Source organism: Vigna unguiculata, chromosome 8 (genome assembly GCF_037176805.1).
Source record: "Vigna unguiculata cultivar grain cowpea cultivar isolate G323 ecotype 2 chromosome 8, ASM3717680v1, whole genome shotgun sequence".
Taxonomy (NCBI): domain Eukaryota; kingdom Viridiplantae; phylum Streptophyta; class Magnoliopsida; order Fabales; family Fabaceae; genus Vigna; species Vigna unguiculata.
Genome location: NC_140799.1, coordinates 29,146,928 through 29,163,980, shown reverse-complemented (window position 1 = coordinate 29,163,980; position 17,053 = coordinate 29,146,928). Strand labels below are relative to the sequence as shown.

At 27.4% G+C, this 17,053-nt stretch overlaps 1 protein-coding gene across 2 annotated transcripts; it reads left to right on the top strand.

Annotated features, from left to right (window-relative positions):
• Positions 1-571: 571 nt before the first annotated feature.
• On the top strand, positions 572-16,428 carry LOC114195319 (LEAF RUST 10 DISEASE-RESISTANCE LOCUS RECEPTOR-LIKE PROTEIN KINASE-like 2.4). Of its 2 annotated transcripts, XM_028085739.2 has the most exons (4): positions 572-1,523; positions 5,501-5,533; positions 14,077-14,100; positions 14,247-16,428. In XM_028085739.2, the coding sequence occupies exons 1-4, from the start codon at positions 656-658 to the stop codon at positions 15,455-15,457; spliced, it is 2,136 nt and encodes a 711-aa protein (XP_027941540.2). In that variant the 5' UTR covers positions 572-655; the 3' UTR covers positions 15,458-16,428. The 2 variants fall into 2 exon arrangements, with proteins under 2 accessions (XP_027941540.2, XP_027941541.2); XM_028085740.2 differs by lacking the exon at positions 5,501-5,533.
• The last annotated feature ends 625 nt before the right edge of the window (positions 16,429-17,053 follow it).

Sequence of the window (17,053 nt, the reverse complement as noted above, 5' to 3'; positions counted from 1 at the left end):
AGTACTAACACAACATTTTGACATGTAAAATATTTTTTGTTACTATTATAATTAGTTGAGCATACTAATGAAAACGGGGCAAAATTGAAATAACTTTGATTATCTCATTCTCTTACAAGTAAGTACAAATGACCATCATCTTTATTTTGATATCCGGTAGGTATGAATTTGTTATCCCGTCTCCAACCAAATATTAATTAAACAATTTTTTTACATAAAAAAAAGTCATAACCAAATAGACAAATTACCATATTATTAAGTATTAAATATCATAACGATACTGAATGTTATTACATTTAATATAAAAAATAATAAAAATTAATAATAATAAAAATTAAAATATCAAATAACAACGAATAAAAATTCAATAATTATAAAAAAATTACAAAAAATGAAATATATGATAATATAAGTTACTAAATTAAAGATCAAATAAAAATTAATATAATTTTTATAAATTATATGACAAATTTAAAAAAAATGTAATTTAAATGAAGAGTACAAAAGGGATATAACTAGCGATATATATATATATATATATATATATATATATTCAATTTAAAAAATCCAGTATCATTTATTAATAATTTGGGGTAGTCCGGCCATAGGTAATATTTAAGTATCATTTTCTCCAATTTGAGGAGCGGAGGTAACAATGTCTGTTTTACCTTGTTGTAATCGCTGCACGCAATCAGTAGTTGTCTCTGTGGTCACCATTCTTGTGCTGTTCCACCAAACTTGCTGTGCTAAGCATCGCGCATCCTGTCCATCTTCTTCGTGCGGCGAAATTCACGAAATAAAACATCCATTCCGACTGAAAGACGACCCTCGAGATTGCGGCCTTCCCGAGTATGAATTTGATTGCGTGAATAACAGACCATTAGTTACACTGTTTTCAGGGAAATACTTTGTGGAAGAAATCAATTACGATAGGTACCAAATCCGACTGATTGATCCGGGTGTTGTGGAGGACACTTCTTGCTCTTTTCCTCGCTATTTCTTATCCACACAAAATTTCAGTGGATATGACGATGATCTGCTGGCTACGTTGTCTGGGGAGGACTATGAGTCTGAGACTGCCAAAGTAGCGTTTGGGGAGAATGTGTATGAGCCTGCAAAAGTGGTGTTTCTAAATTGTAGTGATCGAGTGAGTGATGATCCTCGATATGTGGAAGTGAAATCCGGCGGTTGTGATTCCGGAGGCTATATCTACGCCGTTGTGGATCGCGGTAAGAAGTTTCATCCGGAATTTACAGTGATGGACGTGAAGGCAGGGTGCAGTTTAAAGGTTGCTACCTTCGCAAACTGGACACATGGTGTTTCCTATAGAGAGTCGACAGATAACAGGAACGTTTCTTATGCTGATATCCTTAAATCTCTGGAAAAGGGATTTTGGTTGACTTGGTTACCACTTGTTTGTAGGGATCACTGTGGAAATGGTATCTCTTGCATCCTCAATCAAACCACACAAGAAATTCAGTGCATTGGTTGTCTTAGGATGAACTACTATGGCAGCAATTGTGGTGAGATTTGTTCTTCTGCCTCTCATGTTCATTTATCATTATTTATTTTTAAATATTTAAATTTTATAAAATGGGTAAATTTTAAAACTACAAATATGAATAAATTGTGTTTTGATTAACCAATTTGTGTTTCAAAACATCACTTTCCATAACGTGGTGAAGGTGTTCAGTCTTCCCTTTCTTATATTTAAAAAAAAAAATTAAAGGGTGAAACATAACTTCATTTTTAAAAAAAAATATATATATATATATATATATATAGAAAATAGAATATATATATATATATATATATATTTTAAAGTAATCTGGTTATAAAAGAAGCTTAATTATGTCTTATTTTATAATAAATTTAAAAATTTTCAAATGAGTTAGTAAATTTTAATAGTCTATTAACTCTTTTAAATATTAAAATTTTTCAAATGAGTATTTGTTTTTATATTTTATTGTTAACTATTTGACGCGACAATTATTTTAGATTGTCATTTGCTTAAATTTGACCATATTATACTAAATCATATAATATTAAAAGATTTTAATGATGAGGATTTCCTTCAAGAATTTATTGTATTTATCGAAATTTATTTTTAAAACAAATTAAAATTATAAAATTAATATATATATATGATATAAAATTATAAAATTTGATAATAATTAAATTATTAAATATAAAATATAAATATAATTCTATAATTTGATTTCATAATTTTTAATTATCTAATTTTACAATTCATATTTTTATATTCTACCTCCTTTTAATTTTATAATGACATAATATCATAATTTCAAAATTTATACTTTTCAATCTTACCATTTCGTAATTTTTTTATTTTTGTAATTTTATAATTTCATAATTTCATAATTATATAATTTTATAAATTTATAATGACTTAATTATAAAATATGGAAATATTTACGGTGAAAATAGTTAATTAAAAAATTATCAAATTATTTTATTTTATATTTAATAATTTAATAATTTAATATTTTTATTATTATCTAATTATCTAATTTTATATTTTATATTTTATATTTTTTCTTTTAATTTTTTATTTTTAATTTTATATTTTGAATTTGGTTTAAGAATAATTTTCGTTTAAGTATAATAAATCTTTGATGGAGATCTTCATCCTTAAAGTCTTTTGTAATCAAGTATTGTGTAGTCCGACATTAAGCAGAATGACATTGTAAGATAACTCCCACCTCATATAAATACCCGTAAATCTTAAAATATCAATCCTAACTCTAACAACAGATACATAATTGAAAAGTTTTAAAATTTTAATTGAAAGTTTCGAATTTATCTAGGACTCAAAATATAATTAAGTCTATAAAAAAATTTATGTTTCTAAATTACTATTTATTTAATTCCAGTAAATGTTCAATCTTCCCTTTTTTTTATATTTTTTAAAAAGAAATCATATTTGAAACATAACTTCACTTTAAAACAAAAAATATAGAAAACATTTTTTTAAAGCAATCTGTTTATAAAAAAATCGATGTTCTAAATCACTATTTATTTATTTTCAATTTTTTTAAATTTACTAATTTTTGTTTAAAAATATTTACGTGAATGTAGAAAAAGATAAATACTTTAAGGTGTTAAGATTCCAATTTTTTGTATTTTTAAAATAAAAAATATATATTTTAAAACAAAACCTCCGTTTAGAAAAATAGAAAGTAAAATTATATTTTAAAACCTTCTTTTATTAAGACTTTATGTTTTAAAACACATCTTATTTATTTCTTGTAAATTTAGTAAACTATACTAATTTCCTAAAATACGGCCAATATAGAAAATCCTAGATAAAATTTGGTTTAATTATACATTTGGTCCCATTTTTATAATAAAATCTCAATTTAGTTTCGCTATTGTTTTTATTTTAATTTGGTCTCTATTTTGGAAAATTTGATCTGAATTTAGTCATTTCCGTTAGTGATACAGTAACAACGTTAAATGGAATGTCACGTGTCGGTTCCCAGATTTTTTGATTTTCTTTTTGAATTTTTTATTAATTTTTTTTATTTTTTATTTATTTTTTGAATTATTTTAAAAAATAAAAAAATTGCCACGTGTCAAGCTTTCGTCGTACCACATGGCAGTGAAGAGTGATGTGACAGTGATAATGTCACGTGTCAATATTATGCCAGGTGTCATCTCTTCCATCTCGATTTGGTACCTGTATTCTAATTTTTGTCTCAATTTAGTTTCTATTTTTGTAAAAATGGTGTAATATTGTCCCTCTCCAAATTGAAACAAAAATTAATTTTTATATAAATGTTATACAAATATTTTTATTAAATTTGATATTTTTATTCAAATTAATATTTTTATTATATATTTTTAAATAACTAAGTTTATTTAAATTTGTGTTTCACATTCAACTTTACTTAAAATTGTTTTCAATCTTTAAATTTATTATGTTTTTTATTGTTACATGAACTAGTTAAAATTATTTTTAAAATTTTTACAATTTTTATTTTTACACCAATTAAAACATTTGTGTACAAATTATTGAACTTTACACATTTTAAAAATATACAATTATTTGAAATATAAACTCAAATTAAAAACCAATATTAAAGTACGATATAATAAATATCAATATAATTTATGAATTTCTTTTCTATTAACATTATTTTCTATTAACAACTTTAAAACAATTTTAAATAAAGTTCAATGTAAATATTAATTAAATGAACTTAATTTTGTTAAAAATATTTATTTGAAATATCAATTTTGATAGAAATATCTGTGTACATTTATATAGAAATTAAATTTGATTTCAATTTGGAAAAGGACAAAATTACTTAATTTTTACAAAAATTGGGACTGAATTGAGACAAAAATTAAAATAAAGGGACAAAATTGAGAAAGTAGAAATGGCACATGACATATAAGTGACACATCACTTTGTCACTGCATATGGCATGATGACAGCTTGACACGTGACAATTTTTTTTTAAATTCAAAAATCTAAAGAATAAAAAAAAGGTCAAAAAAAGTCATGAACTAACACGTGACACTCCTCTAACGTAGAGCTGTCAAAACGGGTAATCCGACCCGACCCAACTTGACCCACCACGGGTTGATGATTTAGTGAGCCAACCCATACTAGCTCACTTTTTAGCGAGTCAAAAAAATGTGAACCCGACCCGGCCCACCACGGGTTGGCTCACGGGTTTACTTATTTAAAAAAAAATTATTTTTATTTTTTTTCAGTAAAAAAAATTGTAATTCTTATTAAAATCTAAATAAACTTTAATACAATCCAAATACAAACCAAAATAAAAAATATACAAATTATTTATGTATTAGATAAAAAAAACCTAACATGACCCAAATATAAAGCCCAACTTAATAAAAAAAAGTAAAAACACTTGTGTGACCCTTTTATCTACGGGTTGGTGAGCCAACCTTGCTCACCATGGGTTCAACCCGGATGAGCCAAGTTCTAAATGAGTCAGGTCAAAAATCAACAAGTATTAAAATTTGTAAAAAAATTTCAACCCAACCCGGCCCAAACCCGTGGTAAGCCAGGTTGGCTCGCGGGTTTTAACCCATTTTGACAGCTCTACTCTAACGGCGTTATTGTACTATTAACAGAAGGAACCAAATTGAGACAAAAAAAAAATAAAAGGACAAAATTGAAATTTTTTTTATAAAAATGGGGACCAAAGACATATGATTAAACCATAAAATTTTATTAATTTCGTAATAAGCTTTCAAGTTTAATTATGGTTAGCATATAATTGATATAAACTTAAATAATAATAATGCTTTTCTAGATATTATATATATATATATATATATATATATATATATTGAATATATATTTTTAAGGTTGAACTAAATTTTAGCATCTTCTAAATTAAATTTGGATAAGCTGGAGTGAATTAGTTTTCAATTTATATGTAAATAGTATAATATTTTAACTAATTTTTATCTTTATATAAATATTTTCTTTTTATTATTTTAGGAACGCTATCTTTAATTGAAGAATACCTTACAGGTACGCGCGCTAAATTGTCTCATGAGAATTCAAACTAATTTTTATTTTGAACTATATTTGAGTTCATAAAAGGGAAATTTTACAAATTAATTTGTAGACTATAAATTTATGTGTCTTGCTATAAATTTTAGATGTGTCTTGTAAAAGGATCCTTCGGAAAATAATGATTAAACATACCTAAGAATGTCTTATATTAACAAGAATTTGAAGTGTTGAATCTGAAAACAAGCATTTAAAGGACCTAAATATTATGTCTTATACCTAGACCAAGATTAACAGTTTTTTTAACATATCTAAATATAATTTTAACAACATTTATATCTATTTTTTTGGATCTGGCTTAAAACGAGCACACAGACAAATTAAACATTATGTTAGGTCTAAATGTAATGAGATATAACAATGACTATATCATTTGATTCTATTTATACGATTCACTAGTTTAGACTCTTTTTCCAATCCTAAGGATGCATTAGGATGCATTGGTGTTTTTATCTCCTTTGCATCTTCCACGTTAAGCTTAGTGAGTAGTTCTTTAACATATTTAGTGTGATGGATGTAAACATGTTCCTTAGCTTGTTTTATTTGTAGGCCTAAGAAAATTTTAGCTCTCCAATCATGCTCATTTCAAACTCATTTTACATTAGATTTGAAAATACCTCACATAATGATTCATTGGTGACACCAAATATAATATCATCTATATAAATTTGTATTAATATGAATTCATCAAAGTAGTGTTTCCTAAATACTGTAGTGTCTATGTGATCTCTAGTAAAACTCTTCTCAATTAGCAAGAGACTCAATTTCTCATACCAAGCTCTAGAAGCTTCCTTACGGTATAAGGCGTTATTTAGTTTAAAAACATGGTCTAGATGTTTTGAATCTTCAAAACCAGCTGAGTTGTTCTACATATAGTTCTTCCTTGATGAAACCATTTAGAAATGCACTTTTTACATTCATTTGATATAATTTTATAAAAAAAAATGTTAGTTATGAAAAAATGGGACAAATATATGAAATCACATAGGGATGCCTATAGTGTAGAACACCATAGAAAATCTTGTATCACCATTTGCAACAAAAGAATAGATTAATGAGTTTAAAATATTTTTTACTTCAAACGTCCTAGATTAGACATAAAACGTTCATATTTGTATTAAACAACATCCATCTCAATGTAAATATAAGGTGTAATTACTCCTTTAGTCCCAATTTTGGTTAGAAAGTTTCATGTCGATCGCCCACATAGCTTTTTGTTTTAATTGAGTCTCAATTTTTGTAAAATTGACTGAAATCCATTAATATCTTAGAAACATCATTACTGTTAGTGTCACATGTCAATTCGTAGTTATTTTATTTCATTTTTTTAATTTTTTAATTTTTTTTTGTAATTTGTTTTTATTCACGTGTCAGGTTTCATGGTGTGACACATGTCAATATCAGTATAAAGTGTCATTGTCTTGTATTCAATTTAGTCCCTATATATATTTTTTTATTCAATTTAGCCCAAAGTATTTTCGAAATGGAACAATATTGTCCCTCTCTGAATTGAGATCAAATTTAATATTTATTTAAATATTATACTCATATTTTTATTAAATTGACTTTTTAACATATTATATTTTGTATATATTTTTCAATTATATAACAAAAAATGATTTCTTAAATTATTTTCATTTTAAATTTTAATATTTTTAAGCCACAAAAATAGTTATTCTATATTTTATTTCGTTTTTAGTTCTGATATTATTTTATTATTTATCGTATAAATATTATTATATTTATTAATTAAATTTAAGTTTCATTTATAAAAATAGAGTTTTTAAAACTACTATATTGTTAATTTATATGTTATGATAAGATTAATAGTTTAAAACTAATACAATAGAACATTTAATCTCAGTGTTCAAAACAATTGATCTAATGTATAAATAATGTATAAAGTATATTAATATAGTCTTACAAAAGATGAGACTATAAAAATATATCATTTATTCACTCGAACTAAACTAACAAGCATACAAAACTAACCACTTACTTTATGACCTTTCATATACTCTAATCGATGATTCTTTATCTTCTAGAGGTGCTTCTAAACCTACAATTTCGTTTGATCCCATCGAATAGGTGATCATCGCAAAACAAAGAGGCAAACCACAAATACAACATAAAAAACAAAAAAGGGTAAGCTAGTGTATAAAAGAGTTATCCTACACAATTAAAGCATATTAAATATTACTAAGCAAGATTACCATATGGGAATACATATACACGCACAAATAGTTGACACTAACTCAATTATCCAAATACATGCCAATGATGTCAGACCCAATGTAGGTGTGAACCTGTGGTGGTTTCCAAGCTCTATAGAGTTTGACCTCAAGAGGTTATCATCCAACCACACACTATAACATCCCGGTTGGATATTACTAATTTAAATAATTAAAATAGGGATATAAGTATAAAATCGCATTTATGATAATTCCTTTTCCCTAAACGTGGGAAAATTTAAAACTTTTATTTCAACGCGCCAAACTAAAATAAACTCGCGGCGTTCAAGTATTACAACTATAAAATGTTTATAAAACTAATACAAATAATTCATAAGTGTTTCCCACTCCGTCTCTACGCATCCACCTGCTCACCTGCATCAATCCCTGCTCCCATGTAAAAGGTTACATAATCATCGCCAAACACACACAGATACGGTGAGCTCATGTAAATAAACAAATAAAACATTACATTAATAAAGCATCTCAAAACTATAAAACGTGTTAGCAAATTTCCCTTTTTCTCAGTTCCTCGGCTTTCAACCCTTTCGTTAGACGTCTATTGATTCTACACCCTTTGGTGAGTCCACTGATCGATCTTTGCTGCACGAGTGTCTACTCGCCCCTCCGACTACAGGCCATCACCTAATAGTCCACACGCGGGAATAAATTTGCCACGGCCTCACATCGCGACACCAAGTGGAGTTCCCCAAAACGAACAGGAGTCCGTAGTTGTCCCCGGACTATACCAAACTCAATTAGATGGACTGAAGAGGGCAATCATCTGAAACCTCGTCGTACGAGCCACAATTTCGCACACTCCACTGGACTTCCTAAACCACTAGGCTACAACCTAGAAAGGCCATGTGTTATCCCAATACAAGATACACTCGTAACTGGGCCCCAGCCAAAGCATCGCATCATGAACATCACCTCAAGTTGTGTAGAAATCCTTCCTAGCGCACCAACTCTGCACCAAAACCGCCTGGCGCGCCTCTCGCGTCGCAAGGCAGAGCCTGGTTCCAGACCGCCTGGCGGGCATCTCACACCGCCAGGCGCAACGCACCATACCAAAGCCCTGTCGCACTGTCACCGCCTAGTAGTCACCTCACGCCGCTAGGTGCCATACGCTCTCCAAAGCCTCTACCAGATCTTTTCTGCCTAGCGGGATCGCATTTTCCGCCAAGTGCCATGCGTTCCAAGCTTCTCTGGTTTTCCCTTATCACCTGACAGCCCATCCCAAGTCGCCAAGCAGCACACCCCAAGTCGCTAGGCGCCACACCAGTAGCGTCACTACTACTGGTTTTTGGCACTTTGAAGCAAATTCCAAAGAACCCCAAGCACTATACATACAATCCATAACATGAGATATGCTTATCCAATCATAATCACATGACTGGATCATAGTCCAACACAATCTTGAACAACCAAACAATATACAAAAGCAGGGAGAATATATAACCATTGCCCCAAAATATCGCACGGACAATCAAACAATAATAATGATAATAATAAAAAACACAACAATAATAACAATAATGATAATAATAATAATAATAAAACGAAATAATACAAATAATAATAAAAAAATAAAATGAAACGTTAATAGGAAAACAATAATACTAATAAGATAAAATAATAAGATAAATCAATAATAATAAAATAATAAAAATAAGACAATAATAACAAATAATAATGATAATAAAATCATAAATAAAATAAAACATTGATAATAATACAAATAATAATAAAATAATAGTAAATAAAATAAATAAAAAAATAATAATAATTAATAAAGATAAAGATAATTATAAAATCAAAATAATAATAGTAATAATAATAAAAATAATAATAGTAAAAATAATAATAATAATAATAATAATAAAATAATAACAAAATAATAATAATAATAATAATATAAATATAATAATAATGATTATTATAATATTAATAAGAGTAATAAAATGAAATTTTAAAAATAAAAATTATAATAATGAAAATAATAATAAAATAAAATGAAACAATAATAATAAAACAGTTAATAAAATAAAGTAATAATAATAATAATAATAATAAAATATTAATAATAATGATAAAATGAAGTAATAATAATAAAACAATAATAATAATAATGAAATCATCAATAAAACAAAACAATGATAATAATAACAATAATAATAAAATAATAGTAAAATAAAATAAATAAAATAATGATAATAATAATAAAGATAATTATAAAATAAAATAAAATGAGAATAATAGTAATATATTTAATAATAATAAATAATAAAAATAAAAATAGTAATAAAAATAATAATAATACTAATATAAATAATAATAATAATAATAATAATAATAAAACGAAATTTTAAAAATAAAAATAATAATGAAAATGAAGATAATCATAAAATAAAATAAAGCAATAATAATAAAACAGTGATATTAATAAAATAAAATAATAATGATAAAATAAAACAATAATAATGATAATAAAATCAATAAAAAATAACAATGATAATAAAAATAATATAATAAAATAATAGTAAAATAAAATAAAATAATAATACTAATAAATATAATTATAAAATGAAATGAAATTAATAATAATAATCAACATAATAATAATAATAAAAATAAAAATAAAAATAAAATAAATAAATAAATAAATAAAAATGATAGTAATTGTAATAATAATAGTAAAAGAAAATAATAATAATAATAATAATAGTAATAATGGTAAAAATAAAATAAAATTAATAATAAGAATAATATTAAGTGCGCTTTATTTAGAAAAAAAAAAACTCTAAACAGCTCAATATAACGAAATCCTAAGTCCTTTCATATAATCAAGTACCCTCAACCACTTGAGCTAGAACAATTCCTTATCTTCTCTCTCTACATTATTTAATATAGAGATTTCCACCCTCGCATTTATTAAATAAATATTTATTTATTTATTTTTCTCAGGTCTTACACACGGTAAGTCCCCTTCGTGCCTAGGACCAAAATGATCCAATGCATAGGATCCCCTGCAATGTAACCTATTCTGCTATTAGACTTGTCAAATTGACCCACTTCTCTTGGTTTGGCCCTACCCTACATGGGTTGGGGCTAGAAAAGCCCTTCATTGAAAAAGCCCACAGGGCCAAAAAGCCCACAAAAGCCCTGTGGGATAGGGCTAGCTCATGGGCCTTTTTCTCAGAAAAAAAATAATCATTTTGAATATAAAAAAAAATTGAAAAAAATTGAATAAAAAACACAACAGAACACCGTATGCATCTTCACTGTTTTTTAGTCTCTTACATTAGCTTGGTCCCTATAGTTGGCAAAGTTGTGCGTCTCACCAACGGTTCCACCGCCATAGCTTTGGAATTTCTCTTGGGGATCATTGATGTTAACGCCGTAGTTGGTGAACATACTATTGCCACCTGTGCCTTTCTTTCCGTAGTTGGTGAAGCTAGAGGAGGCGACGTTGGACTCTGTTCCATAACATGTGAAGTCGTTTTTGGCTGCAAAGGAGTTCTTACCATAGCCCTGGAATGTCTGATCGCCTGCGTTTGAGTCCTCATTGTAGTTGGAGAACGACTGCTTCCTATTGACGTGTTGTCGGAGTAGGCGACGAATCACAGTTTAGCGACGTTCGAATTACTAGAGTAATTTTTGAAGTTGCTAGAGCCTTCCTTGGCACTCTTGGAGTCGTACGTGTTAAAGCTCTGTCGGCAACGTTGGTGCCGCTGGCATAGCCGGTGAAGCTTTCTTTGTGGTCAATGGATCCGCGACTGTATCCACAGAAAGCGTTGAACGGAGTGCTGAAGATGTCGTTGGAGTAGTTCTTGAAGGTGTCGATTCCGTCTACTCTATTGTTTCCATAGTTGGTGAAGTTCTGATCGTCGATGTAGGTTTGAAAATTCTCATCTTTGGTGTGTTTCTGGAGGCTTGGACGTACCTCCGGAAAGCAGAGAAGGTGCGCAGCGGAGCAGAACTCCAACAACCGTGTAGAGAGGGTGTTGGTGTCTGCAAGCTTTGTGAAAGAGGCGGCTTCGACGACGGTCATTGGGGAGGCCTTGGAAAGAAGGAATGAAGACTTTGGCAAGGTGTTGCGGATGAGAAGAAGAAGTTTAAGAGACTTTCAATATCCAGAGAGAAAATGACTTTTTATTGAAAAGGGGCTAAACCCACACTAATCCTGTCCCAACCCACTTCAGTCAAGGCTTTTGGGACTTGAGACTTTTAAAAAGCCCCTCATTAGATGGGTCATTGAAATGAGATTTAGTTTTAAAGAGGGCTAGGGTCGACCCATGGATTATGGGTTAAAATGACTGGTCTACTACCTGTTATACTTAAGTGTGAATATCTATTAAAGTTCAAGTACCTCCTTCTTGGACCTCCTCATGTCAAAAATATACTAACAATACCACCACAACCATCACTAGAAGGAATTTCTCCTTGAAATTCCTCAAACATCATCATCATCATACATACACATAACAATTTCACCTTAAACTCATAACAATTCATAGTCATGACATTAAAAAGTCCTTCACAACATTTTCGTATCAATTACTAACATTCAAAAATAGTCAAACAGGTCAAACATGCAAAAACGCCATTCTTCTCACAAAAAGTGGCGCTCAGCACAACTCTAATGCTGCTCAGCACAAACCTCTAAGCAAACCTAGCACTCAGGGGTACAAAGCCAACACTCAACACCAAACTTCTTAGCATAAGTGGCACTCAGCACCACAATGCCCTCGCTCAACGTTGTATCAGTTGATAACAACTCCATTTTATGTTGTGAACTTGGACCTGACCAGGCTTCAAATTGGTATCCTTTTCTCAATACAATGATTCAAAACAGTTTTACCACATGGTAGAGGGTGCCAATTTGTTCCATTGCTCTAATGCTAAATTCTCCTAGTCAAAACAAATCAAATAAGATCATTCAAACATGAATTAACATGTCAAATTTATGAAATAGTCCAATTCTAAATACAATCAATCATCACCGTGCAAAATAATCAAATTTATAAACTCATGAATACATTAAACCTTTTAATATTAAAATAATTGAGAATTTTACAAAGAATAAGAACGTGTCACCAAATTATTATATATAGTTAAACAAATATTTTTTTTCTTATATGATTTAAACAAATTAATTTAATTTAATTTAATAATAATTAATTAACTATATTATCACAATTTTTTTTCAACTTTTAATTATTTTTACTTATCTTATTCACATTTTTTTAAGGTTTCATTTTCACTTGGGAAACTCCTTATAATACTAGTAGAAACACATTAGGTGCATATATATTTATATCTTTCTATGATAATAAAGAATAATAAAAGTACAATTATAAAATTAAATATAAATAACTTTTAAAATGGTATTGTAGATATTTTTTTTATTTAAATATAAATAATTATTTTTATTATGGATAGTTATTCTAGTTTAAAACATCAATAAAATTAAAAATATATATATCAAATTCGAAACAAGGGTTAAATTTAAAAAAAAAAGGCAAAATTGATAAATAATTATTTTATTGTAGAAATATAATTACATACTAAAATGATAAAATGAAAAATAAATATGTATACAATTACTACAAGAAAACTCTTAAGTAATGATTAATTTTAGTGATAAAAATATATTTGAACACCAATTTTTTAATTAGAGACTAATTTAGAGACTAATTTCTTTGGTAGTTAAAATCTTAGTAGCTAATGTTAGTGACCAATTTAGACCAACTCATAATAAAAACAATTTTACCCATCAGTATAGAGATCAATTATAATTTTGAGACTATTTTAACTACAAATATTTTTTAGTTTATAAATTGGTATCTAAATTTGTCATCATGATAACTAATTATTTTTTATCACTAAAATTGATCATTATTAAAAAAAAATCTTATATTGAATTTCTTTTATACAATGGTATAGGTTAAAAATAATAAAATTATATATTCAAATCATTGATATTACTTTATTTTCATTTGAATGTGTCAAGTTTAAATAAAAATGTGAAAATTCATATACTATATTAAATATTAAATATAACATTTAATATAGTGATATGAATTTAAGGTAATATTCGACAACAATTTCTTTATAGAATATATTGGATTAACATTTATACATATTTAAATAATACATTATATTTGTGCAATATTTGTATCACAAGTTTTTAATATTAAGTGTTCTTTTGTCTTGATGTTATGCATATTTTTTTATTATTATTTAAGCAGTTTTTCTTTTTTGCAGGTTTTTTTGTTGGTATTATAAAAGGTAATGGAAGTTATTTATTTCTCCCTTTACTAAGTTACTCAATATATTAAATTAGTTCAGTTTTCCATGAATCAGCTTATTTATTTCATCAATTTATATGTTTTTTTTCATACACTTCAAATTTTGAATTAATCTTAAATTGACAGGATTTCTTCATACAATAAAAATCGTCAAACGATCATCACCGTATTGGAATATTGAGGGAGAATTTATAGGCGATGTAATTCTACCAATATTTATAGCAGCTAGATATTTATTCATAGTCCTACTTTTTCTAGTGCTAATCATCTATAAATGGCGTAAAAGACATTTTTCAATGTTTGAAAACATTGAAAAGTTTTTGTTAGACAACAATATAAATCCAATTAGATACGAGTACAAAACGGTCAAGAAAATAACTAGAGGTTTTAAAGTGAAGTTAGGAGAAGGAGGTTTTGGTTCTGTGTACAAAGGAAAGCTTCGAAGTGGGTTAGATGTTGCAGTAAAGATGTTGAGCAAATCTAAGAATAATGGACAAGAGTTTGTTAATGAAGTAGCTACCATCGGAAGAATACATCATGTGAATGTAGTAGGTCTTATTGGATATTGTGTTGAAGGAAAAAATCGTGGCTTGATTTATGAATACATGTCTAATGGGTCATTGGATAAATATATTTTCTCTAAAGAAGGAAGTGTTCTTCTAAGTTATGAGAAGATTTATGAAATATCTCTTGGAATTGCTCATGGGATAACATATTTACATCGAGGTTGTGATGTGCAAATTTTACATTTCGATATTAAGCCTCATAATATTCTTTTAGACGATAACTTTACTCCAAAGGTTTCAGATTTTGGGCTTGCAAAGTTGTATCCTACAAAGGATGGATCCATTATTTTGACTGCAATAAGAGGAACATTGGGTTACATGGCTCCAGAATTATTCTACAAAAATGTAGGTGGAGTTTCTTATAAAGCCGATGTTTATAGTTTTGGAATGCTTTTGATGGAAATGGCAAGTAGGAGGAAAAATTCAAATCCTCTTGCGGAACATTCAAGCCAACATTATTTTCCATTTTGGATCCATGATCAATTTAAAGAAGAGAAAGATATTGACATGAAAGATGCTTCAGAAACGGATAAGATTTTGATGAAAAAAATGTTCATAGTTGCACTTTGGTGTATACAATTCAAACCAAGTGATCGTCCATCAATGAGCAAGGTTGTAGAGATGCTTGAAGGAAAAGTTGAAACTCTTGAAATTCCTCCCAAACCTTCTTTTTATCTTCATGAAATATTAGAACATGATGGTACAATCAACTCATGGAGTGATTCAACTAGTTCTAATGTGAATGTTGATACAAACATGCCTAATCACTAGTTTTTGGAATCACTCATTTTGTACAAGTTATGCTCATACTCTTTTATGACTTCTTAATATTCTCAATGTGTTATTCTATAGTTTCAATTTTAATTTATACTCTTATCTTTAAAAATTAATTTCATCTTTTAAATTTTTTGAAGAGATTTTAAAGAATAATTTTCTTGATAATTTATAATTAGTTTTGTTAATAATTTAAATATATTAGTTATTAAAAATTATCATGATACAATTCACTTATTTATGAAATGCATTTATTATGTATAATAAATGATTAATATATACTCATTTTTCATTATTTAGAGATAAGGTTAATGAAATATATAGAGGTAAGATATAAGAGAAAGGAGAACATGAAGTGACGTGTAAAGGGAAATGGAAAGGATGGTAAGACGTGTTATGCAATGAAAAGTGGTAAAAAGAAAAGATGAGATTGGTGAGCTATCGTGAGAAATGTTAGAACCATGACGTAGAAAATAACTACAAAATCTTATTGACTTTAGCATCAAAGAGCTTTTGCAGCATCAAAGAGCTTTTGCAGGTGGATCTTTTTATGTGTTTCAATCATTAAAAGCGTCAAATAACAACTAAAAATATTAAGTAATTGTAGAAAAATAATAATTAAACGTATGACTGAAATATAAGTTATTAAATTAAATGTTAAATTTTTTTTTTAAATTATATTATGAATTAAAAATTATTTTAGTAATTTAAATAAAGAGTGGTAAACGGGATATAAGTAGAGACACACATATATAAATTTTGTGTCACCATAATCAATTTAAAACACAAAGTATCTTTATTGGTTAAAATAATTTTTTGGTCCCAATTTTCGTTAACTTTTGTTAAATAAGTCCTAATTTTGGTTTTATGTTTAAATATATCTCAATTTTCGTCAATTTTGTTCAATTGGATCATTTTTGCTAACATCGTTTATATCATTAACGACCATGAACAGTGACAGTCACAGTCACAGTCACGTGTCACTTCGTGATTTTTTTAAAAAAAAAATTGAATTTTTTTATTTTAATTTTTTTCAATTTTTTTAATTTTTTTTAAATATCCACATGTCAACCCAACAACATGCCATGTGTCAAAATCAATGTTCTATATTCAATTTGGTCCCTATATTTGTTATTTTTGTTTAATTTAGTCCTAATTTTTGTTAACCTGAATCAATTTGATCCCTCTCCAAATTGAAACCAAATTTATTTTTTATATTAAAATTTACATTTTTTATTGAATATTTTTATATAATATATTAAAATTCACATCATTATAACTTTGATATAAAAATTAAATTTGGTCACATCGATAGGAACTAACAAAATTGGTTAATTTTAAACAAAAATGGGACTAACAAAATTAACAAATATAAGGACCAAATTGAATATAGAACATTGATTTTGACACGTGACACGCGACTGGATTAGCACATGAACATTTAAAAAAAAAATTCAAAGAAATCACAAAGTAACACGTGACCGTTGCTCTTCATGAAATACAAAACCAAATTTAGAAAACCAAATTTAGGATTTATTTGATAAAATGTGACAATAATTGGACAAAAACTATTTTAACCTTGATTAATAGTTT